At 37.2% G+C, this 20,887-nt stretch overlaps 5 protein-coding genes and 1 long non-coding RNA gene across 7 annotated transcripts; 2 read left to right on the top strand and 4 right to left on the bottom strand.

Moving 5' to 3' along the window:
• The first annotated feature begins 1,631 nt into the window (after positions 1-1,631).
• Positions 1,632-3,306, top strand: LOC111203340 (homeobox-leucine zipper protein ATHB-54-like). The gene is made up of 3 exons (XM_048758552.1): positions 1,632-2,248; positions 2,495-2,844; positions 2,916-3,306. The coding sequence occupies exons 1-3, from the start codon at positions 1,951-1,953 to the stop codon at positions 3,150-3,152; spliced, it is 885 nt and encodes a 294-aa protein (XP_048614509.1). The 5' UTR covers positions 1,632-1,950; the 3' UTR covers positions 3,153-3,306.
• Positions 3,307-4,227: 921 nt separating this feature from the next.
• LOC111212163 (ultraviolet-B receptor UVR8-like) lies at positions 4,228-6,068 on the top strand. The gene is made up of 7 exons (XM_022713593.2): positions 4,228-4,495; positions 4,575-4,727; positions 4,807-4,965; positions 5,046-5,207; positions 5,298-5,429; positions 5,510-5,674; positions 5,747-6,068. The coding sequence occupies exons 1-7, from the start codon at positions 4,297-4,299 to the stop codon at positions 5,935-5,937; spliced, it is 1,161 nt and encodes a 386-aa protein (XP_022569314.1). The 5' UTR covers positions 4,228-4,296; the 3' UTR covers positions 5,938-6,068.
• LOC106399217 (protein PTST homolog 2, chloroplastic-like) lies at positions 5,980-8,687 on the bottom strand. Of its 2 annotated transcripts, XM_013839691.3 has the most exons (8): positions 7,890-8,687; positions 7,643-7,811; positions 7,383-7,548; positions 7,097-7,302; positions 6,800-6,945; positions 6,560-6,707; positions 6,404-6,472; positions 5,980-6,307 (listed from the first exon to the last, which is right to left on the bottom strand). In XM_013839691.3, the coding sequence occupies exons 1-8, from the start codon at positions 8,411-8,413 to the stop codon at positions 6,212-6,214; spliced, it is 1,524 nt and encodes a 507-aa protein (XP_013695145.1). In that variant the 5' UTR covers positions 8,414-8,687; the 3' UTR covers positions 5,980-6,211. The 2 variants fall into 2 exon arrangements, with proteins under 2 accessions (XP_013695145.1, XP_013695146.1); XM_013839692.3 differs by lacking the exons at positions 5,980-6,307; positions 6,404-6,472 and having other exon boundaries at positions 6,560-6,723; positions 7,890-8,680.
• Positions 8,688-8,906: 219 nt separating this feature from the next.
• BNAC05G19640D lies at positions 8,907-11,285 on the bottom strand. Its single transcript, XM_013839696.3, has 4 exons — positions 10,428-11,285; positions 10,191-10,339; positions 9,503-9,568; positions 8,907-9,400 (listed from the first exon to the last, which is right to left on the bottom strand). The coding sequence occupies exons 1-4, from the start codon at positions 11,104-11,106 to the stop codon at positions 9,041-9,043; spliced, it is 1,254 nt and encodes a 417-aa protein (XP_013695150.2). The 5' UTR covers positions 11,107-11,285; the 3' UTR covers positions 8,907-9,040.
• Positions 11,286-11,849: 564 nt separating this feature from the next.
• On the bottom strand, positions 11,850-16,634 carry LOC111212161. The gene is made up of 3 exons (XM_022713591.2): positions 15,839-16,634; positions 12,603-13,256; positions 11,850-12,517 (listed from the first exon to the last, which is right to left on the bottom strand). Exons 1-3 carry the CDS (start codon positions 16,475-16,477, stop codon positions 12,233-12,235), a joined length of 1,578 nt encoding a protein of 525 aa, XP_022569312.2. The 5' UTR covers positions 16,478-16,634; the 3' UTR covers positions 11,850-12,232.
• Positions 16,635-18,008: 1,374 nt separating this feature from the next.
• On the bottom strand, positions 18,009-19,184 carry LOC125587662. Its single transcript, XR_007323954.1, has 3 exons — positions 18,431-19,184; positions 18,246-18,351; positions 18,009-18,172 (listed from the first exon to the last, which is right to left on the bottom strand). It is a non-coding gene; the product is annotated as an uncharacterized LOC125587662 (long non-coding RNA).
• Positions 19,185-20,887: the final 1,703 nt, after the last annotated feature.

Here is a 20,887-nt window from a genome sequence, read left to right as displayed (position 1 = left end):
CGAACTTACTATTTATTTAAAATATTTAAAATTTAATTATATTTATATATGTATGCTATATATAATTTTTATATAAAATAATGAAATTTTTTAATTTTACTCAATTTCAATATTTTTCATTTAAAAAAAATTAATAGGCTAAATAAATTAAATAAATCATTTTAATTAGCTAGTTTTTAATATAATTTTAAATTTTTTAAATTTTTTTTCAAAAAGGATCCGGATATCCGCGGGTATTTAGATTTTAGTCCGGATATCCTAACCCCGGATATCCAGAGAGGCCGAATCCGGATCCGGATAGCAATTTTACGGATCCGGATCTCTCAAAATACCTCGGATATCCGATTCGTCTCAGGGCTAACACTATCATGTGAATACACAAAAGCAATGTAATTCCTTATATATATTAATTGAGAAACATTACAACATTTTTTTGTAATCGTTTGCCATAACTAGGATGTATTTTTAGAAAAATTAGTTGGTTCATCTAAATATTTATTATATTTTTTTACTAAACTAACTATCAAATTGATTAGTAGTGTACAAAATAATATTTTGCATTATATTCTTAAATAAAAACTACAGAATTACCTAATATGATTAATATATATATATATATATGACAATTTATAATTATGAATAATAAAGATTTGATAACAATTTTTGTATCCTCCCTCATATTTGCTTAATTTTATATGATTTTTAAAAAAAATAAACAATCACATTAACCATATAATAAAAATCTTAGATTTTTCTTATATGTTATATTTTGAATTTTTGAAAAGACTATAAATTATTAAAAATGTTAAAAGTCTCACATTGAAAATTTTGTAATCAATGGTTTAACCTTTTTTGTTATAGCAGATACAAATGATCATAAAATCTTATCAATATGAAGTCTCATTTAATGGATATTCATACTAATATATATATATATATAATTTTAATATTGTTTAAATTAAACTATATATACCGTATAAAAATACATATATATATATATATGTTAATTTCAAAATTTGAATTCAAAACGTATTGAGACCTTAGTATTTTAATTTTGAAATTTACATTGAAAAAATATCATATTGAAAATTTTGTGATTAATGATTTAAATTTTTTGTTACGGAAAATATACAAATGTTAATAAATCATATGAGTAAGAACTCTCCGTAATAAATATTTATATTAAAATATACTATATATCTATGTCAATATTACTGAAATTTAATTATATATCATATAACATGAATAAAATGATTGTTTTGATTTATTTACTAGAAATTGTATTATAAATAAATAAGAGGTATTGTTTTGAATTTATGAATTTATTCTAATTTAATTAATATATAATACGTAAATGAATGCAACATAAATAATAATATGTAAAAATTATTTATATACATAGTGTTCAAACCTATTACTTTAGTACACCGCTGGACATTCACAGATTTCACGAAACCAAACCAAAAGAATCTGATGTCGACGGAAAACAAAAGAATGGGTCCCTTTTAAAATTTCCTTATTTTCGTCAAATATAGTACACAGGGATTGTTTGTGTCACATAAGGAAATATTGTACCCACTTGCATATAAATAGATAACAAAGGTGATTAGAGAGCATCTCCTGTCCAACTTGTGAACTCATCATGCACACTAGGATCCGGTTTTTCTTTTCTTTTTTGAGGTTTATTAATATTGAACCACAATCATCATGTTTACACTGAGGAGCTATGAGCTTTTACATGGTGGTTGGCTGGTTGCATAACATGTTTATATCACTATGTTTTTGTTTGTTATACGTTTCTCCAGTATTTTCCCTAATATAAAGAGTAACTTTTTATTAAATGTAACATTGAGTTGTTTTTTTCTAAAGAGGCCTATGGATGGAAAAAAATGTTAGTCAATAGACTTGTTTGAACTCAGCTGATTATAAACCACAAGTGTGATCCCTCTTATGGCAAAACAGCACCTTTGTCTCACTCTTCTTACCAAACACTTAAACAAGCAAAAGGAATCGTTTTTTCCTTCTTGTAACTTTTATTTTTCACAATTCCATAATTTATCCTTTATAAAAAGTGACTCTTGTGAGTCTCAACATTTACAGCAATTGACTCAGCATTTTCATTTACAACATTCACCAATGGAAAACTCAAACATTGATTCAGAAGTTTGGTTTCAGAACCAGAACCAAAACCATTGCCTTAAGTTTCATTCTTCTTGCTTTCCTCCAACCTCTCAATCTGCTCTTTATGGTATTCATCTTTTCCACCGTTCTTGATTTTAGTTTTGTGGGTTTCCTCCAATGCACCTTTTGTTTAGTTTTGACCTTTAACGAATCTTCATTGTCAAATTGTATCCACTCTGAGTTTAAAAAGTTCGAACAAAAAAAAAAAAAACTTTGAACAACTTCATGTGACATAGAAAGATTCTCTTCTTAATTTTCGTGTCATTGTGGATTATTGAATCAAAATTTTGGTCACACAATCTTCTTGATTCAGGATCTAGCTCAATGAGCAATACGGAGATCAACACTGTGGACGAAGACGACGTCTGTGAGAGCTACAAGATGCGTGAGACAACCAAGAAACGGAAGCTGACACCAATCCAATTGTGTTTACTAGAGGAGAGTTTCGAAGAAGATAAACGACTCGAACCAGACAGGAAACTCTGGCTGGCCGAGAAGCTGGGTTTGCAGCCGACCCAAGTCGCTGTATGGTTCCAAAACAGAAGGGCTAGGTTCAAGACTAGACAGCTAGAGCTCGACTGTGACTCTCTTAAGGCTAGCTATGCTAAGCTCAAAACTGATAGGGACATTCTCGTTCGACAAAACCAAGCCCTCGAGAACAAGGTACATTTATTCTTAAAATGCGAATTTTACAGAGACTAAGTTAAACATTTTGATGAAACACTCAAAAACAGGTTGCACTTCTCAAAGAGGAGCTGAAAATACAAGAGAAACTCGAAACTCAGTCTATGGAAGCCGAGAAGCTTGGGGAAGAAGGTAGCTCGATGAAAAGCGATAATACGCAGTACACTGAAGAAGAAGAAGAAGAAGAAGAAGAAGGCTTGGGAAGTAATCAATACAGCTTCCCGGAGCTTGCAGCTCTCGGATTCTACTATGACCCAACGTTGAGTGCTTCAAATCTAGGGTTGTGAGCTTGTAACACTGTAGGTCTACATCCCGTGTGGCCCAAGATAACTTATCTGCTTCTTTATTTTTCTTAGGGTTCATATTGAGGCGAAAAAAACGTTGAATATTTTCATGGTTGGTAATAAAAATCTTATAAATAAAATATTAATTTTCTTGCAAGTTAAACGTACGTTATGTTATAGCCATGGTGTTAAAGTACTACGACCTTTCATAGAACTCGACCGACAATACCATATTTTTCAATGGCTAGAGAATCCAAAGGTTAGTGTGTATTTTTTCAAATGATATGATGTGATCATTTAGGTATCCAAATGTATATACACTACGGTTGATAACATGTTATATGCTACATTTCCAAATAGTCAATGATTGAAATAGTAGAAAGGAGAATTGATTCTATCATTTGAAAAGGACTAGCACTATTTGATTAATGGTAATAAAACAAATTAGTTTGTGAAATTGAAAATAGACCGAGCTTGTCCTTGCGCCGGAAACAAGGAGATACGAAACATCATCACCGCTAGAAGAGAGAGGAAGCAATTCCTTAAACTCATGGAAAAGTGGATGCGCTGAACGTGGAAATTAGTCCGGCTCATCTTCATTCGGGTTATTATCTTGTTTTTAGTTTTTTTTGCCAAGGTGTAACATAATTAGATCTTTTTAAAGTCTAAATTTTTATTTATATGATATTTATCTTTTAGCGAAAAAAAATAGACAGAGCTCTTCTTATCCGAATCACGACCCATGGCGATGTTCAAAACTCAACACAATCTTTTGAATGGCCACGTGTGCGGATCAGATGACTCAGATCCAGATATTACCGCCATCCACGTCAGTGTGGGACCTTTTAGTACAAAACACATAGATTTTCTCTGCATTAATAATAGTTCCAGTCTCGAATTAAGGTCAGACAGTCGACACGTGGCAAATTATGTTTGGAAGTGCTGAAGCATTGGAGTTTTGTGGGTCCATCGATATGTCATGTCTCTCTCAACTTCTCACACATGTGGACAGTGGAGTTACTATGTGGGCCTTCACCCGATGTTAAGCCCATTTATCTTAAGCCCAAAAACACTAATTAACTTTAGCCAGTTAGGTTCAAACTACGTCGTTTAGGTCACTGTGCTGAGCATCAGAGACGGTCGAGTGATGGCCGAACACGGTGGGATAACTCCGGCTCCGGCCGATGAAGAAGAACAAGTGTGGAGCTGGGGTGCAGGAACGGACGGCCAACTAGGGACTGCTAAGCTGCAAGACGAGCATCTCCCGCAGCTTCTCTGGCTGACGTCACTTGCTTCCATATCGATGCTCGCTTGTGGCGGCGCTCACGTCATCGCCTTGACTTCTGGTAACCCCCCCTTCAAATCTCCGATTAAGTATCTTCTGATCCAACATTTAAAGTATGTTTTTTTTTTTTTAATTTGCAGGTGGTAAGGTGTTGACATGGGGAAGGGGAAACTCTGGTCAATTAGGACATGGGGACATGCTCGACTCTTCTTTGCCAAAACCAGTATCTTTCTTCGACGACTATGTTGTAACTCAAGCCTCAGCTGGATGGAGCCACTCTGGTTTTGTTTCAGGTAGGTAAACTTAACATGGAGGCTTGAAACTGCTTAGGAGACAAAGAGATTGATCTCCCTTTTGTGTTTTTTGTGTTAGATTCTGGTTGCCTATTCACTTGTGGAAATGGCTCATTTGGTCAGCTTGGTCATGGTGATAACATGTCACTTTGCTCTCCAGCTAAAGTCTCTTACTTTGCCGATAAGAGCGTGAAGATGGTAGCTTGTGGTATGCGCCACTCACTTGTCTTGTTCGCAGGTAAAACATCTGACACTGCATTCACTAGCTCTTCAATAAAAGTTTGTTTTCTCATTTTTGATTTATCTTGTCTTCTTCAGGAAATCAAGTGTGCGGATTCGGATCTGGGAAACGCGGACAGCTTGGTTTCTCATCAGACAAAACTAAGACACTAATTAATCTTCCATGTCTTGTCTCTGGATTAGAAGATGTTGAGATTGTTCGTATAGCAGCCAATGGAGATCATAGTGCAGCTATAACCGGTTAACTCTTTAAGTCTCATGTTCAGTTTCATTGATTGATCGAATCATGTGTGTGTTTTGTTAAACTCGTATTGCGATGTGCTTAACCAGCTAATGGACAAATGTTCAGTTGGGGAAGAGGTTTCTGCGGCAGTCCTGATGTTCAAGCCCCTCAGTGTTTACCCTCATCTCAATTCTTCAGAGAAGTTGCTTTAGGATGGAGTCATGCTTTATTACTAACCGGTAATTTCTGTTTAGATGCATGAGTTAGCTTCTGATAGCTCATTGAACTCATTCCTCTGCTCATGGACTTTGTTGAACAGTCGATGGAGAAGTTTTCAAGCTTGGTAACACCCTTAATAAACAATCCGAGAAGCAACAACTGCAAGTAGATCCGTCTGAACCTTTTTTGGAGAAAGTTCCAGGTTTTGATGGAGTTAAAGTTATGCAAATTGCAGCAGGAGCAGAGCATTCTGCTGCTTTAACAGGTGGCAATTCATCTCTTTGTTCTCCAGACTTTCTGAGTTATAAACAAACAAACCTGTGAATATACCTTGCAGAGAATGGAGAAGTTCAGACATGTGGATGGGGTGAACATGGTCAGCTAGGTGTTGGAAACACCAATGATCAGAACAATCCTCAACTCGTAAGCCTAGGAAGTATAGACCAGCGGACGAGAGATACCAAAGTATATTGCGGAAGTGGATTTACATATGTAGTTCGGCGAATACAAAAGCTTTCTTCATCATAGAAATGGATGTATCATATCTCTAATGTGTGTAACATTGTACAATGTGAGAAGTCAATTATTGGCATTATTCTCGTCAAGAGGAATAGTCATTACAATGATGAAAATTGAGATATACAGATTTTTTTCGTTTTTTTAAGATTATAAAAAACCTACAGCTAGCTCTACTGCTTTTCCCTGGCTAACCTTGCTCTACTTGAAAGTGAAATTACAAAAGTAAACTAAAACCCTACTGATTCAGCTCAATGATCCATGGATGGTGGGATTAGCAATGACCTCACGAGATGATGAGCAGATTGTTTTCATATCCATCACAAGTAACAATGGGTCTAAGCGGGTCCACTTTCCACTGGCCATCAACTATGAACTTTATCTGTGAAGAAAATGTAGCGACTTTAAGATTTGGTTTGTGGCTCATAAACATGTATAATATTAGATGCAGATACTGTGTTTGATTGAATGAGCTAACCTGGTATTTTCCAGGATATAGCTTCAGCGTCAAAGAGGAGACTCCGTTCTGTGCTTTCTTCATTTTCCTCTGCTTCCAAAATCATAAAACAAATTTAAGTAGATGTGAAGGACTTTGTTTTATCCTTTTTTTTTTCTTTTATCGATGTGAACTGACCTGGGTTGACCAACCGTCAAATGAACCCGTTAGTAAAACTTCCGAGGCTGAGTTAGGCCATACTATGGATGCAGTCCGGAGTAACCGTAAAGCTCTCCTAGCATGATCTATTTTTCTCTGTTTCTCCCTTACAATCCTCTGTGCATCTCTAGAAGAGAAACAAGCTAGCCAATGTGAGAGACAATTAGCATAAGCATCCTACTCTTATCTATTTGCACATAACCAATGAGCAACGCATACATTATAGCCATAGACATCTTTCCTTCAAGAACAGCTAGCTTTGCCCTTGTAGACCGTAGCTTGTTCTGGGCATATATGATTTCATTCTCTTTGAACTCCCAATCATCATTGAGGTTCTCCAAGTTTCCAGATTTTATCTCACTATCCTACATAAAATCATAAACCAAAAATAAGTCAAATGTTAATCATTTATAGAATCGCTACTATTTTGATCAGTCAAATAGAGAGAGGATTCTCGGTCCCATCCGTTCAAACAATCACACACGATTGACACGAAGAAATGAAAACATACGTTACCTTGCTTGTTCCAACTTCATCAGGAGGAGGAGACCTAAGGGATTGAAGAACAGAAGAAAGTTCTGACTGGAGATTCTGAAGACGGCTTTTGATATGAGTCGTATTTATATCTTCAGAGTAAGATGCAGTTTTGTCTTTTCCGTTTGAATCCTTATTCGTATCATCCTTCTTTAGACCAACCAAGCTACTTGAAGATATTTCAGCAGCTGTACAAATGTTAATGGCTTTAGATCTTTGTTTTACTGAAATCATTATATATGGAAGAAGACAGAAATCACTGGCATACCTTCAAAATCTTCATCAGTAAAGCCAGCTCTCCTCATACTCCATGTTCTCCACGTTTCTGATGTAGACGAATTGTTTCCTGAAACTGGCTTGGCTTCTTGATACCTACTTTGTCCATATTCACCTGAACTTCTACTAGCGTCGACATCTTGAAACTCACTAGCTGTCTTTTGAGAAAAAAGGTAGGGAAACACCTCACGACATAAACAGTTTATTCTTATGAAGTGAACAGCAAAGCTTATAACAGACAAGAAAACATACCACAATAATAGAAGAACGAGGAGGGGAACCATTTAGGGTGATATCATCATACATGGCACCATTGCTTTCGCCTTTCCCACTCAAGTTTATCCCTAGACTCAAATTCCTTTCTTTCTCCAACCTGGTCAATATGCCTTCAATCCCACTCTCATTCTTACCATCTACTTCTCTGATAAAACAGAGCCTATGTTAACTAACATTCTCAAAAGGCATAGAATAAGAAGCAATGTAAATTTAGAGGACCCACTCTCTTGAATATGAGGCATTCGAGGAAAGATTACGAAGCTGTTTCTCAATAGGCAAGTCCCCTAGCACGACGTTCTCTTTTACTCGGACCTCCTCTTCTTGTTGTTCATCCAAGTCCCATCCCATTGAAAGCCATCCACCTTGGTTTACGATTCTCTCCACAAGATCAAATCTTTCAGAACGGATTAAATCCTTCTTGCTCGGAAACATGCCAGGTTTATCAGAATTCTTCATGAACTCCAAAATCTCCGTTTCCAGATCCTTATCGCTATCCCATCCCAAATCTTGGTTATTGCACATCCTCAGAACCCCACTACGCCTAAAGCAACAACCTTTCTTCCTCAGCTTGACCTCCAGAAACCATTGAACAGGTCCACAACTTTTCCCATCAGCTAAAAGACTCAATTTCCCCGAACAAATGGGATTGAAGGAAGAAAAAGAGGAAAGAGGCAAAAGGGTATCGGAATCAATCAGCGAAAGCCGTGGAGCAAAAGAAGAAACGGGGCCTGAGTTGAGAGAGACCATCTTTGGAGCATTTCGTCGAACAGTTTGTGTGCGCTCTCTATCAAGCGGTCCTCATATCAAAGAGGAGAGATGCTAAGAAGAAACCGTACTCGGATTTGCCAAATTCTCTGTGTTTCAAATAAGGAAATTCTCACAAAAGAAAAAACAAGAAAGTACGAGAAGAAGAAGAAGTCATGTGACCGCACAAGAACCAAAGCTTTTCAATCTGAAAAAACATTAAAGGAGTATGCTTTATTCGGACGTTAATCAAATTCCAAAGATCAAGTTGAGGTAAAGTTTCTTTAGATTCTCAATTTGTTTATCCTTTTATGGTTTTGTTTCAGGTTATTTGGAATACCACTTTCAAAGCAAGTGGCTTTTAGAAAAAAAAAAAAAAAAAAAAGGCAAAAACTCTGTTTTCTCCACAGCCTCTCATAGACCATGAGCTCACGTCTCGGTCTATTTGGATGAACATGTAAAAGCCATGTTCTGACTATCTGAAATGGCTCTCATGGAGAGAAAAGGGATCATATTGATTGATGGCTACAAAAGAAAAACAGAAGTTCATAACATAACACCAAAGAGTAATTGACAAAAGTTCCAAACCCAAACAAGGACATGCACCCAAAAGTCAACAAGGCAGAAAGGCTAAGACGCAACAGTTACGTTTGAGTCTTGGTTGTTGTTGTTGTTGTATGAATGGCCGTTTCCTCCACCACCACCACGTCCCCTTCCTCTGTTGTTGTAGTGGCTCCTTTGGTAACCGTTTCCACCCGAATTGTCATAAGATTCATACCTCCCATTCGAGTATCCTCCACCACCACCTCGACCTCCCCGGGGGGCGTTGGAATGACCTCTTCTAGCACCTCTATGACCTCTCTGGTTCTGGTGGGTTCCACGAGGTACATACTGTTGCTGATAATCTCTCTTTGACCTCCCTCCTTCCACCTGAGTATATCCTTGTTCCTGCTGTCCTTGGACCAACTCTCCTTCCGTCACTGACTCATCCTTCAAACCCCAAATATATAAAAAAAAAAAAATCAACAAATTCAGCCTAGAGCAATCGATTTATAAAGATGCTTTTAAAAGCTCCACATTTCACTGGATTACCTTTGGTTGCTCAGATTGATCATTAACAGCAGGTTCTTGTTCTTTAATGTTTGATGCGTCTTCTTCCTGCAACCAGATGAACATCAGTCCCACGGAAAGAAAGAGAACAATGGATACACAAGCGAAGGATGTATGTTCTCTACATCACATAACTAGACACTCAAGAGAAACATGTCTTAAACATTCGCCACAGTGAAGAAAAATACTGTCACGGTTATTAATCACTACTCACATGAATAAACCAGAATATATTAACAACTCGTAGAGCAGAGTTCTCAAAGACCATAAAATTAATGTAACAATCAACTTAACAATGTACTTCTCTATCCTGATCACACAAAGCACAAGCCTAGAGCCTAGACAAACTCTGACTCCTACACAAAAGAAACTCGATCTGGGATCACTAGTCTCCTCCTTGGGATCAAATTAGAGCTTAGCATCTCATAACAGAAAGAACAACATGCATTCGACCTATGAAATTCACTAACAATTTGATAACAAACAAAGAACTAGCAATAAGCAGTTTAGCTTTGAAAAGAATGTGTTATGAAACAAAACAGCAATGCAACCTAAAAAAAAGTCACACACAAACGAAGAAAGAGAATTCAGATGATCAAAGCATTTCAATGATAACCACTGAGAGCTCCCTCTCCAACTCAAAACCTAACCTAAAAAGGTGAATACCTACCTTTTGCTCAGTGTCAGCAGCGACTTGGAAAGCACCGTAGTTACCAGCAGCAGCTGCAGACGCTGCTTCAACAGGAGCAACCATCTCAGGAGTAATAGTGAAGTAATTAGAACCCATAATCTTCTTCAACTTCTCTCTCAGTCCAGCATCTGAAACACCACAAATCCCAATAAGTAAAAACCAAACCAAACCAAACACGTAGCAAAAGAAGCAAACTAACTTTTGGATTTTTCTTACATGAAACATTGCAGTTGGAAGCAATCGGCTGGTCCGAGTTAGCCAACCAAAGCTTAGCATGCTCGACGCAACGCTCCAAAGCGTTCTTGTGAGACAAGAACGAATCGGCAGGCCTAGATACCATCATAGTCCACAGCTCGGAAATCAAATCCAGATCCTTATCACATAGCAGATCCGTGGACTCATCCGTAACCGTATCGTAAACCAAACAGCAACCTCTCTCGTGCGTCCTCGTCAGCATAATCGAAGCCAACTCGTTCTGCGACTTCACGTCGAAGAGCGAGCCAAAGTACAACAGATTCACCAAATCCTCCAACTTCTTCGCTTCTTCCTCCTCGGGAGCGTCAGCTACTTCGTTTTGATCGGGGGGAGCTTGATTGTGGTGGTGGTGGTGGTGAGTAGTGGCCAGGGTGATTTCTTCGGAGACGGCGGCGGAGAGAGGAGCGCGGAGCTTGTCGAGCTCTTCGATGAGGACGAGGACGGACGGTTTGGAGCGGAGGACTTCTTGTTGCTCCTTGTTTAGGGTTTTCCCCTGAGAGATCGATTCTTCCATTTGAGTGATTCGGTTGAGTTTCTTGCGGAGGGCGCGGAGACGCTTGTTGATGAGTCCCATCACTGGTCCTTCGCTGGCGTCTGAGGAAGATGTCGCTGTCGCTGTCGCAGTAGCGGTAGGTGCCATGGTGTTGGATTTGTGTAGGAGATCGATTTAATCGGCGGAGAAAGTGACCACCGTTGAACAGCGGCGGTGAAGAAATGAGAGAGAAGAGGAAGAGGAAGAGGATGATTAGGGTTTTTCTGAGAGATGTAAGTGACTGCTATGTGTTCTTAAATATATTGGATAATTGATACTGAAAAAGATAAAATCAATGAACCGAAATTACTCCCTTAATTTCTAAACTATTTTTTCGCGGATTAGATTTTTAAAAAATTATTATGTATCAATTTAGGTGGTTCTTGGAAATAACATACGAAAGTTTAACAAAATTTATTTCTTACAGATGAAGATACACTTTCTTTTCCTCTTATTTTTCTTCTTTTCTCCAAAGAGAGTATTTTAATCAAGTATATGAGAAAATAAGATATTTGTATAGTGGATAATGCCATTAGCATTTTTGAATGATTGTTGTGGAAATACTTGCTTCTCCAGCTTTTAGCTGATTTTTAGTACAATATGCATACGGTCATGCATTCGATTGTTTTTTATTGTACAATTTAATTTTTCAGGGTAGTGATGCTCGCATTTGACTTCATGGTTGAGCATTTGTATTTCTCTGGAGTCTTGTGTGTTGGGGGTTGTTGTAGGAAATCAATGGAAATTCAGCCGATATGAATTAACATTTCTGGTACAGCGTAACATGATGTTCTAACGTTTACACATACTCCAATTTTTCAAGATACTCCTTTTCATTTACCAGCAAGTACTAAGTAGTAACTATGATTTATTGTACATAGGAAAAACAAAACAATACTCGTTCCTGTAGAATGCATGCTCCTACAAATAACAGTCCAAATGCTCGTTTACAAAATGAAATCGTTTATTTACAACAAGAAAAACGAACAACTTGGTCTATATTCACCAAAAAGAATGTATAAGCATTTTTTTCTATTATCAAAACTCTATACTGCATTTTTTCACATATCAACTCATACTATAGAGCAAGCAATGCTCATGGTGCGACGTCTTTTATCTCCGTTACCAAGAGTCTCGTACCATCTACCAATCTTATTGTCTTATAGACCTTTTATAAGGTTCATATCATAATGCTCCACCAAAACACTCACCACACGAGAAGACAATCACTGGTCTAGAGGCTAGCACTGGAGGGTACCAAAATGACATGCAGTGTTCCATTGTTAGGAGGAAGTTGCAAACGAAGGGGAAACAGCTTGCCGTTTAAGGGACTGCGAGTGCACACCACAGCGTCCTCCATGCACGTTTCTTCTCGCAACGTCTGAGTCAGCTCCGCCACGCTGTTCCCTTTAAACGTGAAAGCATATCCAACGCTCGATTCATCCTCCACGTGTCCTTCATCGTCAGCGATGTGGTAGTATATCGTTCTCCCATCCGATTTCGGTGGAGACACAACCGACTGGTCAAAACCAAAGTTCATGTCAGGAGGGTAAAATTATAAACAAAATTTGAGGGTATTTCAGTAATTAGCAATAGTAACTCACATCTTGTTCGGATCTCTCTGAAAGAGAAGACGGATTCCTCGATGGCCTCCTATGCGGTGGTGGCTGCGTCTTCATCGGCGGAGGCTGCGTCGTCGGTGACGGAGTGAACTCAGTCTCCGCCGTGACTTGAGGATTAACCAAGATCTCAACAACATCAACCTCCCACGAGATGGAATCCTGAGTAGCCGACAAATGAGGATTGTCGTGCGTCACCGAGTTTCTCCACGGCGGAAGACCACCGTTACCTCGTAGATAGTTACCGTATCTCGTCCTGAGCTTAATCTTGGATCCTTCTCTCACCGGTTCCCACTCGACCGACGAGTCGAGTCGACTCGGTTTTAGCTGAATCACTTTCTTCCCCGTAGCTCCGAGCAAGAACCGCTCGTTCGAAGCGGTTAGGTATTTACCGTAACAACTCTTGAGACGGATCACGTGGTACGAATCGCGAACCGGTTCGACGGTCCATCGAGCGTTTTTGGTTGATCCGTTTCGGTCTTGTGTCACTGTTTCTTCGTCGTCGTCTGCGGATAGATACTTGTTGTGGCTGTTACGCATTCGAATGGCTTTAGCTTTCTGGAAAAACTCCATTGCTGAGACTGTTTCGTTTTGGTTGAAGCTACTCGTCTTCTCCTTTTGGTTGAAGCTACTCGTTTTCTGTTAAAAAAAAAATGAGTGTGTGAATATGTAAGAAGTGGTGAAGATGCGGTTTGTACTTATATGTGCATCTTTCTCTCCGTCCTTGGTCTGGTCCAACTTTTTGTGGTAACGCGGACATAACACGGGACTAGTCAGAGACGCATGAAAATTGAAAAGTCAGAGTTTGCTGATTGGATTTACCGCGTTTTAATTTCCACGTCAGCACAGTGTAATAGCATGTTTTTGTTCTGTTAATGTGTCTCAATTTCAAAGTAGTACAAATGCAATGTTACTACTACATTTCTGGATTGGCATCCTGAAAAAAGAGTTAATGATGAGAATCCCACTATCTGTATTTTACTTTGTATTCAAGACCAAATCGGGACTTAGCATCTCTTTTACTTTTCAAAACTATAAATTTTCTTCTAATACAAAGTTGGATTCAGGTTCTCCAAGAGAAGTTTAAACAGAATACTGGGAGTCAATGTCCAATATCAAAGGTTAAATCTTTTTTTTTTTTGGATCAAATCAAAGGTTAATCTATAATCATTGATAAAGTGGTAAACTTTAATTAAATTACAGTTGGAATGGGACTATTTGTATTTCTTTTAATGAAAAGTGATGCTAGAGATAGGTAACCAATTTTCCACAAAAAAACACCATGTTATTTTACCATTTCCAAGAGATCATCTTAAGTTTTCATGTTATCAGCATTGGTGAAATTTTGTAAGAGTTTTCTTGTTATCAGCATTGGTGAAATTTTGTAAGAGTTTTCTTGTTAAAATTAATAAATAAATAAAACTGAAGAAAGAAAAACATAGTCTTTAAAAAAAAAAACATAGTCTTTAAAATGAATTTTTTTTGGCAAAAATTGCTACATGTTAATTGTTCCATGCATATTACTTGAAATATTATTTTGGAAACTTAATATAGCTTTTATTGATAATGATGCTATTAGAAATTTAGTCATGTAGTTTTCGATGGTACATCAAAAACAAACATAGCAACTGTTTTATCAAGTTCCATTAATAGCTTAAGATTTGATACGATGATATATATATATATATATATATTTTGGAACACTGATACAATGATATACATATATATATATATATAATATTCCGTTTAAGTTTAGAACTTAGGAGTGTAAGGTAATGGTGGTATAGACATTAAACCTAAATGTGAAATAATGGAAAAATATAATACATAGTTTCTAACAAAATAAAATGCATTTGTATGCCTTTCTCGCTCAAAATGTAATATTGTATTGGATTGTTGTTGTTTTTTTTTTTTTTTTTTTTGTTGTAATAAGTTGCTTGCAATATTGTAAACTTTTAAAAAAGAAAATGGTGCTAAAATTTTAACATTTTACCCAAAAAAATGTAATACTGTCTCTATGCCATAAAGAGATTTGAAAAAGAGGATTTAAAGGAATGCTTATAGAATAAGTGTCTAGTCTCTTGCCCGCAAGAAAGACCAAGGAAAAAGGAAATTCATGAGTGTGGGACTCTCCTAACTGCTTCCTTCCTTGGACCATATGGTCCCACAGTCCATACCGTCACAAATAAATCATAACTAAACTAACTTTTCCACCATACTTTATTTCCACGTGTCTTGTGTTAGCTGAGATTATATTTATTTATATCAAGCCATTAGGTGTAAGTTTTAAATGTTCGCCAAAAAGATTAGGTATAAAAATTTCTTAATCAGCCTATATAGGTACGTATAACTTTTGTAAGAACTTTTACTGTCACTTACATGTTAGTAACTTTAGCTGGACTCGAAATGTCCTATTTTCAACTGTTGTAGTTTCTATAGTGAATTATAAAATAAGAAGTTGTTCTAAGACCATTCCAATGGCACCCGAAAATTTACTATATATTTCACTCTTAAAATAGAGTAACTCTATTATAGAGTTGAATTTGCTCCAATGATTCACTTTATAATAGAGTTACTTTACTCTGTAATAGAGTGAAATATAGAGTAATGTTACTTTTTACTCCAAATATAGAGTGAAATATAGAGGAATGTTACTTTTTACTCCAAATATAGAGTGAAAAAGCAACATTATTCTATATTTCACAAATATAGAGTGAAAAAGCAACATTATTCTATATTTCACTCTGTTATAGAGTAACTCTATTATAGAGTACACTTATTGGAACAAATTCAACTCTATAATAGAATTACTATATTTTAATATGAAATATAAAGGAAATTTTTGTATCCACGGGAGATGTCCTAAGTAAACTACGCATTTAATTAATATAAGATATAACAAAAAATATATGAAATTTCTCGGTGCTATTAGGTTGGTGGAACGATGTATGTGCTTGTGGAGCACTATATATGTTAGTGGAGAAAAGAATCATATATATATGTATATTTAAGTCCATATAGTTTCCAAGTTTTTATAACACTAAATATTACTAGTATGGTAATTATTCCTACATTTTTCTATCTAATCTAATGCATGCCAACCAAAATTGGGCTAAGTCCAGCTAACCATAATAAGTTTCTGTGGTACACTTAATTAAGAAAAAACTATTCAATGCACAATGTAAATGCAAATTGATAATTAAAGACTTAGTCAAACGTACCGGTTTTGAGGACCATCTCGGAGACATTGAACTCAAACCAAGAGAAGCGAACCGATCAATACTCTTCATTGACCTAGCGGAAACGGGCGACGCAGGCTCTGACCCGAGATCCGACCCGGAGATATGCGAAGAAACCGGGGAAGAAACAGAGCTTTCATCTCCACCAGACATGTTTTCAAGATCAGAACCATCAACTGTAATAACATCCCAAACCAACCAGTTCTTGGTCTTCGATGTATGAGGCTCGTCGTGAGTAACGGAGTTTCTCCACGGCGGTGTTCCTCCGTTAGCCCTCATCCATTTACCGCACCAAGACTTCAGCTTCACCGAGAAACCATCTCGCACCGGTTCCCACTGCGTTTGCCAATCCATAGGCTTGTTAGACGAGTGCGTTTGAGTCACTTTCTCACCGGTCATACCTAACAGCAACGGTTTATTGCTCGCCGTTAAGTACGTGCCGTGACAGCTTTTTAATCTTATCAGATTCGGTTTAGCCTCGACGGTCTCTACCGTCCATACGGCTCGTCGTGCATCTCCTTTACGACTTTGACGGATGGTTTCTTGATCGTCGTCGGCGACTAAAAACTTATCCAGGTGGCTCCTTAACTTAACAGCGTCTCCTTTGGTGAATAGCTCCATTTCTTTGATGTTTGAAGAAGAGGCAAAAGATCAAACTAGCAGAAAATAATCTTTTGTGATGAAAGGATGTCTGAATTATGAATGGACTGGTTTTATGGTTATATAGATAAATGATTTTAAATGGGACATAGAGTCCTTGCTAAAAGGGAACTATTGTAAGTTAATATTCGGAGTATTATTCGGCTTGAAATTATATAGAAATTTCCCAAATCAAATGACGAAATGACTATTAATAAAATATTAAACAGTATAGAAATGTAATATTTAATTTGCAGAAGGTTCCACTTTGCGTAACTAAATGTATTTGTACATTTGGCCTCACGCGCGTGAATTGCGTGATGTGAATATTTCACAAGAAAATGTCTCACGTTACGGTTTTCAATGTTCGTTTTCATTCCATCTAGACCGGTATACACTTCAAGTCATCATATACAACGATGCAACCAAATGTTTGTGTTTCCATTATGTCTTCATTTGTTTGGTTTGCACTAGTGGCATGTTGATGAAAGATCAGTGTAGTTAAACTATCTTAAACGTAGCTCTTGGCCTTCTTTTTATTTTCCAAAGTGCTTATAAACTTCATAATCAGATTAAAAGTATATATCAATAGAAAGAATCGATAATTATAACGTTCATAATATATGTTGTGAATAGAATGTTCATATTATATATTTTGAACCAATAAAGAAAAAAAAATGGAAACAATGGAAAATGAGAGAAGATGAGGAGAGGTAACTGGTAGTGCGCGTGGGCGTATCTTGTATTTATTTTCCACAAACCAAACAAAGTCAACAGAAGACTTATGAATATTTAAGATTCGTACATGTCTAAACACAGTTGAATACATAGATACATCATACAAACATTACCGTATAATACGTGTGTATCATATCTTTTCTTGGAAAAGTATAATTAATATTAGACTTGGATTCTTTTGGGTTCTTTTTGTCAACATGTTCTAGCTGAGCTTTTCTTAATCCTAATCGCTGGCTTGTGTTGCCACGTCAGGCTGTGGAAGAAACGGTCTTAGTTTGTTCTCCGCACACCAAATATATGGCTCTCTTAAAATTCATGACACTTCAAATGTTCGTAGGGCGATGATGCATCATGAATCATGCTGGAAAGAAGATGATAGAAGCTCTTCAATTTCCTTTGCAATTTATAAGCAATACCAGACCAAGTCGATTTAATCTTAAACATCGATAATGTGAACTTCCGAGAATGTCTATTATTCTTGGTCAAACGGCAAATTTACATAGAATGGTAACGGTCAACTTTTACATTGACCATAATGATTCAAACTATATTAAACAACACGCAAAAACATGTCTAGAAGATAACAAGGCTTTTCGGTGCAATCAAACAAACTTGAAATATGAAGATTCCAATGCTTTTGATTTTTCACATGCGGTATAAGCGTCTGGCCTTGCGTTCTGGGGCGTAACTCTTCTCCTACCACAATTGTGAACATTAATCTCTCCACGTAGAGGTAGATGTGTCCTGAATCAACAAAATTTGGTCATATATATCATATCTGACTTAAAGAACACCAGTAAACGCCACAAGAGTTGGCTAAAAAAAAACTGAATAAGAGTGTTTTTGGGAGTGTACCAGTGGATGATTGGCCGGTGAGTAACAATAATTTGTACCAAATTTCATTAAAAACATCAATCGTAAATACGATGCTCCAGTAACCTATTTGATCACAAAAGAGAGTATAATTTCTTCTGTTTTCTTCAATAGATATTGATTTGAATTGACATATTACCTTGTAGTCAGCAGCGTCAAAGTCTGGACCGAGCAGTTCTAGAGCTTTTTTGTAGTTAACTTTTCCGGATTCATAAACAGAGGTTCAGCAAGCTGATTTGAATAAACTTTAAAAGAAGGATATTATGATATTTTAAAGAGCTCAAAAAGTCCCCACAGATATAAGTTTGGATCACAAGAACTTACCTGAATCGCTATCTGCATCAGCTGTTGTTTCTTCTTGTCCATAGCAGAAGCTTGTTATAAGCCAGGTGATAACTCAGGAAATAATACTTTCATTTGATTAAATGCCACATAGGTCAAGATACAAATCTTTCATTTTAAAATCTGCCACAAAATGGAAAGCGACTCTAACCGGGCCTTGGGGGCTTGGAGCATTACATGTGCTTTTGAAGTGTATCCAACTTATTGTTGGAACAATAAAGTCAATGAGCTTTATTAAAATGTGAATAACAAATGATACGAGTAGGAGCCCAAAAGAAATGTCAAATAAATGAAATGGTGAAGTGGGGAAAGTCCCGCATCAATCGAGAGAAGAAGGTTAGAACTGTTTATATATGATCCCATGACTTCATGGGTTAAACAGTTTGAGAGAGGAGAAGGGTTTCCCATGTGCCACCCTCGTCCGGCCAGCTCGGCGTGGGCTTGGGTCTCGGGTCTTGGTGGAGGGCCTCCGGCCCAATAAGATTCTTTTTGGACCAAGTTCAGATTAACAATTTGTTGGACTAAACCAAGCTTTTGTGTTTTGTTTTTTCATTTTTTAAAATTTGAAAAACGAAAATACTTTAAAAATTCGAACAAAATCTTATCCGGATTTTTGGCCCAACGATCTCTCCCTCTCTCCGCACGTCGAGCAACTTCCCGAGTCTGACGCCTCGTGCGCACGTGCCTTCGTTTGCGGAATCAACAGAGCTCTTGTTTCCCTTTATAAACAGAGCGAATGTCTTCCTTATTTCTTAACTTTTTTCACATCGAAACCAGCAGCGAAAATTCTCTTAGCATAAGTCTTAAATATGAGAGTGTTTCGTAGAGTTTATAGTTCCATAGTGCGATCACGAGTGAAGCGTGATTCATCTGCCATGGTTATATCCTGGGACTCGATATTCGTACAGTACCGTCTCACTAACGGAGCGAATATTTAGGGTTAAGGAAAGATATTATATCTCGACTCCATGTTCGTTTACGAATACAATTTCTTATCGTTCTTGTATTCGCTCTTTACAATCGTCTACTTCCTTAACATATCGCTTTTATTATATCGTTTATTTCAGTCTGGTTTTCCAGCTTATAAAATCTTTTCTGTTGGTTCCGCAAATGAAGGCACGTGCGCACGAGGCGTCAGACTCGGGAAGTTGCTCGACGTGCAGAGATAGGGAGAGATCGTTGGGCGAAAAATCCGGATAAGATTTTGTTCGAATTTTTAAAGTATATTCATTTTTCAAATTTTTAAAAACGAAAAAACAAAACACAAAAGCTTGGGTTGGCCCAAAAAATTGTTAACCTGAACTTGGTCCAAAAAGAATCTTATTGGGCCAGAGGCCCTCTACCAAGACCCAAGACCCAAGACCCAAGCCCAAGCCTAAACCCACGCCCACGCCGAACCAAGCCGGCCAGACGGCAGTGGCGGCGCGCGCATGGGAAGCCTTCTCCTCTCTCAAGCTGTTTAACCCATGATATCATGGAATCATATATAAACAGCTCTAACCTTCTTCTCCTGGCCGATGTGGGACTTTCCCCACTTCACCATTTCATTTATTTGACATTTCTTTTGGGCTCCGACCCATATCATTTGTTATTCACATTTTAATAAAGCTCATTGGCTTTATTGTTCCAAAAATTCTCCACATGAATAGAAATGACTCTTCTAAACATATGCAGACTAAATGCACACTCGATAGACTCTAAAAAACTATACTTATTCTAATCATGACTAGACTAGACATATTTATCGAGAGTGTTTGCGAAAAATTTACTGTGTTTGAGTTGGTGGCACTTTTAAGCCTTGAACCACTCATAGTTAAATATATGTCGGGTTTACTTTACCAGAAGGTGAACATGATGTCTTGAACCAACCGGTGTTTTATGTAGACTGAGACAACATGCATAACGCAGCTTCATTTTCTCGTAGAACTTAGTTCTTTTATGTGTTCATTGTGGCCCTGAACTATTTCTAGTTTTCATGAGTGAACTTAGAGAATATATCATTGCATTCATTCTCCTAGAAACAACCTCATTTCACACTCATTAGGTGATTGACCATGAAAAGTATTGAGTAATACTCCACTTAGAAGCTATGGAATCATTAAAAGCTTATGCTTATCCTTCTCACATTTGTTAGCACTTTTATCATCTTAGGAGCTGGGAAGAGACTATTTGTCTCAAGTGCTTTGGTTAGATTATGTTTGATTTTGTTTTCCCTTTGAACCTACGTCTTGGGATCTCCAGTCATGATAGGTAGGGTTGCAATCAAGCATCCTCGTTTGTTATAGGCTTTAAACCCATTCCTTTTAATGATTTAGCAACAACATCTTGTGGCAAACCTTTTGTAAATGGATCCGCTAGGTTGTCAGTCGATTTGATGTAGTTTATTGTGATTACACCAGTTGAGATAAGTTGTCTAATGGTTATATGTCATCTTCTGAT

The sequence above is a fragment of the Brassica napus genome, chromosome C5, assembly GCF_020379485.1.
Source record: "Brassica napus cultivar Da-Ae chromosome C5, Da-Ae, whole genome shotgun sequence".
In the NCBI taxonomy this organism is placed as follows: Eukaryota; Viridiplantae; Streptophyta; class Magnoliopsida; order Brassicales; family Brassicaceae; genus Brassica; species Brassica napus.
Note: the sequence above shows the minus strand (reverse complement) of the source record. Positions and strands in the feature narration are given on the sequence as shown.

What these genes read in the sequence shown, in the direction of transcription:
- LOC111212163 (XM_022713593.2), top strand. Translation starts at nt 4,297, where the DNA reads ATGGCCGAACACGGTGGGATAACTCCGGCTCCGGCCGATGAAGAAGAA. An exon ending in TCATGCTTTATTACTAACCG is followed by an intron (nt 5,430 to 5,509) that starts GTAATTTCTGTT and finishes TTTGTTGAACAG; the next exon opens with TCGATGGAGAAGTTTTCAAG. An exon ending in GCATTCTGCTGCTTTAACAG is followed by an intron (nt 5,675 to 5,746) that starts GTGGCAATTCAT and finishes TATACCTTGCAG; the next exon opens with AGAATGGAGAAGTTCAGACA.
- LOC106399217 (XM_013839691.3), bottom strand. Translation starts at nt 8,413, where the DNA reads ATGGTCTCTCTCAACTCAGGCCCCGTTTCTTCTTTTGCTCCACGGCTT. An exon ending in AATGCCTCATATTCAAGAGA is followed by an intron (nt 7,812 to 7,889) that starts GTGGGTCCTCTA and finishes CTGTTTTATCAG; the next exon opens with AGAAGTAGATGGTAAGAATG. An exon ending in TACTGATGAAGATTTTGAAG is followed by an intron (nt 7,303 to 7,382) that starts GTATGCCAGTGA and finishes ACATTTGTACAG; the next exon opens with CTGCTGAAATATCTTCAAGT.
- LOC111212161 (XM_022713591.2), bottom strand. Translation starts at nt 16,477, where the DNA reads ATGGAGCTATTCACCAAAGGAGACGCTGTTAAGTTAAGGAGCCACCTG. An exon ending in CGAGATGGTCCTCAAAACCG is followed by an intron (nt 13,257 to 15,838) that starts GTACGTTTGACT and finishes TTTTTTTAACAG; the next exon opens with AAAACGAGTAGCTTCAACCA. An exon ending in CAGAGAGATCCGAACAAGAT is followed by an intron (nt 12,518 to 12,602) that starts GTGAGTTACTAT and finishes GGTTTTGACCAG; the next exon opens with TCGGTTGTGTCTCCACCGAA.
- LOC111203340 (XM_048758552.1), top strand. Translation starts at nt 1,951, where the DNA reads ATGGCAAAACAGCACCTTTGTCTCACTCTTCTTACCAAACACTTAAAC. An exon ending in CTCTCAATCTGCTCTTTATG is followed by an intron (nt 2,249 to 2,494) that starts GTATTCATCTTT and finishes TTCTTGATTCAG; the next exon opens with GATCTAGCTCAATGAGCAAT. An exon ending in ACCAAGCCCTCGAGAACAAG is followed by an intron (nt 2,845 to 2,915) that starts GTACATTTATTC and finishes ACTCAAAAACAG; the next exon opens with GTTGCACTTCTCAAAGAGGA.
- BNAC05G19640D (XM_013839696.3), bottom strand. Translation starts at nt 11,106, where the DNA reads ATGGCACCTACCGCTACTGCGACAGCGACAGCGACATCTTCCTCAGAC. An exon ending in TTCCAACTGCAATGTTTCAT is followed by an intron (nt 10,340 to 10,427) that starts GTAAGAAAAATC and finishes GTGGTGTTTCAG; the next exon opens with ATGCTGGACTGAGAGAGAAG. An exon ending in CTGCTGACACTGAGCAAAAG is followed by an intron (nt 9,569 to 10,190) that starts GTAGGTATTCAC and finishes ATCTGGTTGCAG; the next exon opens with GAAGAAGACGCATCAAACAT.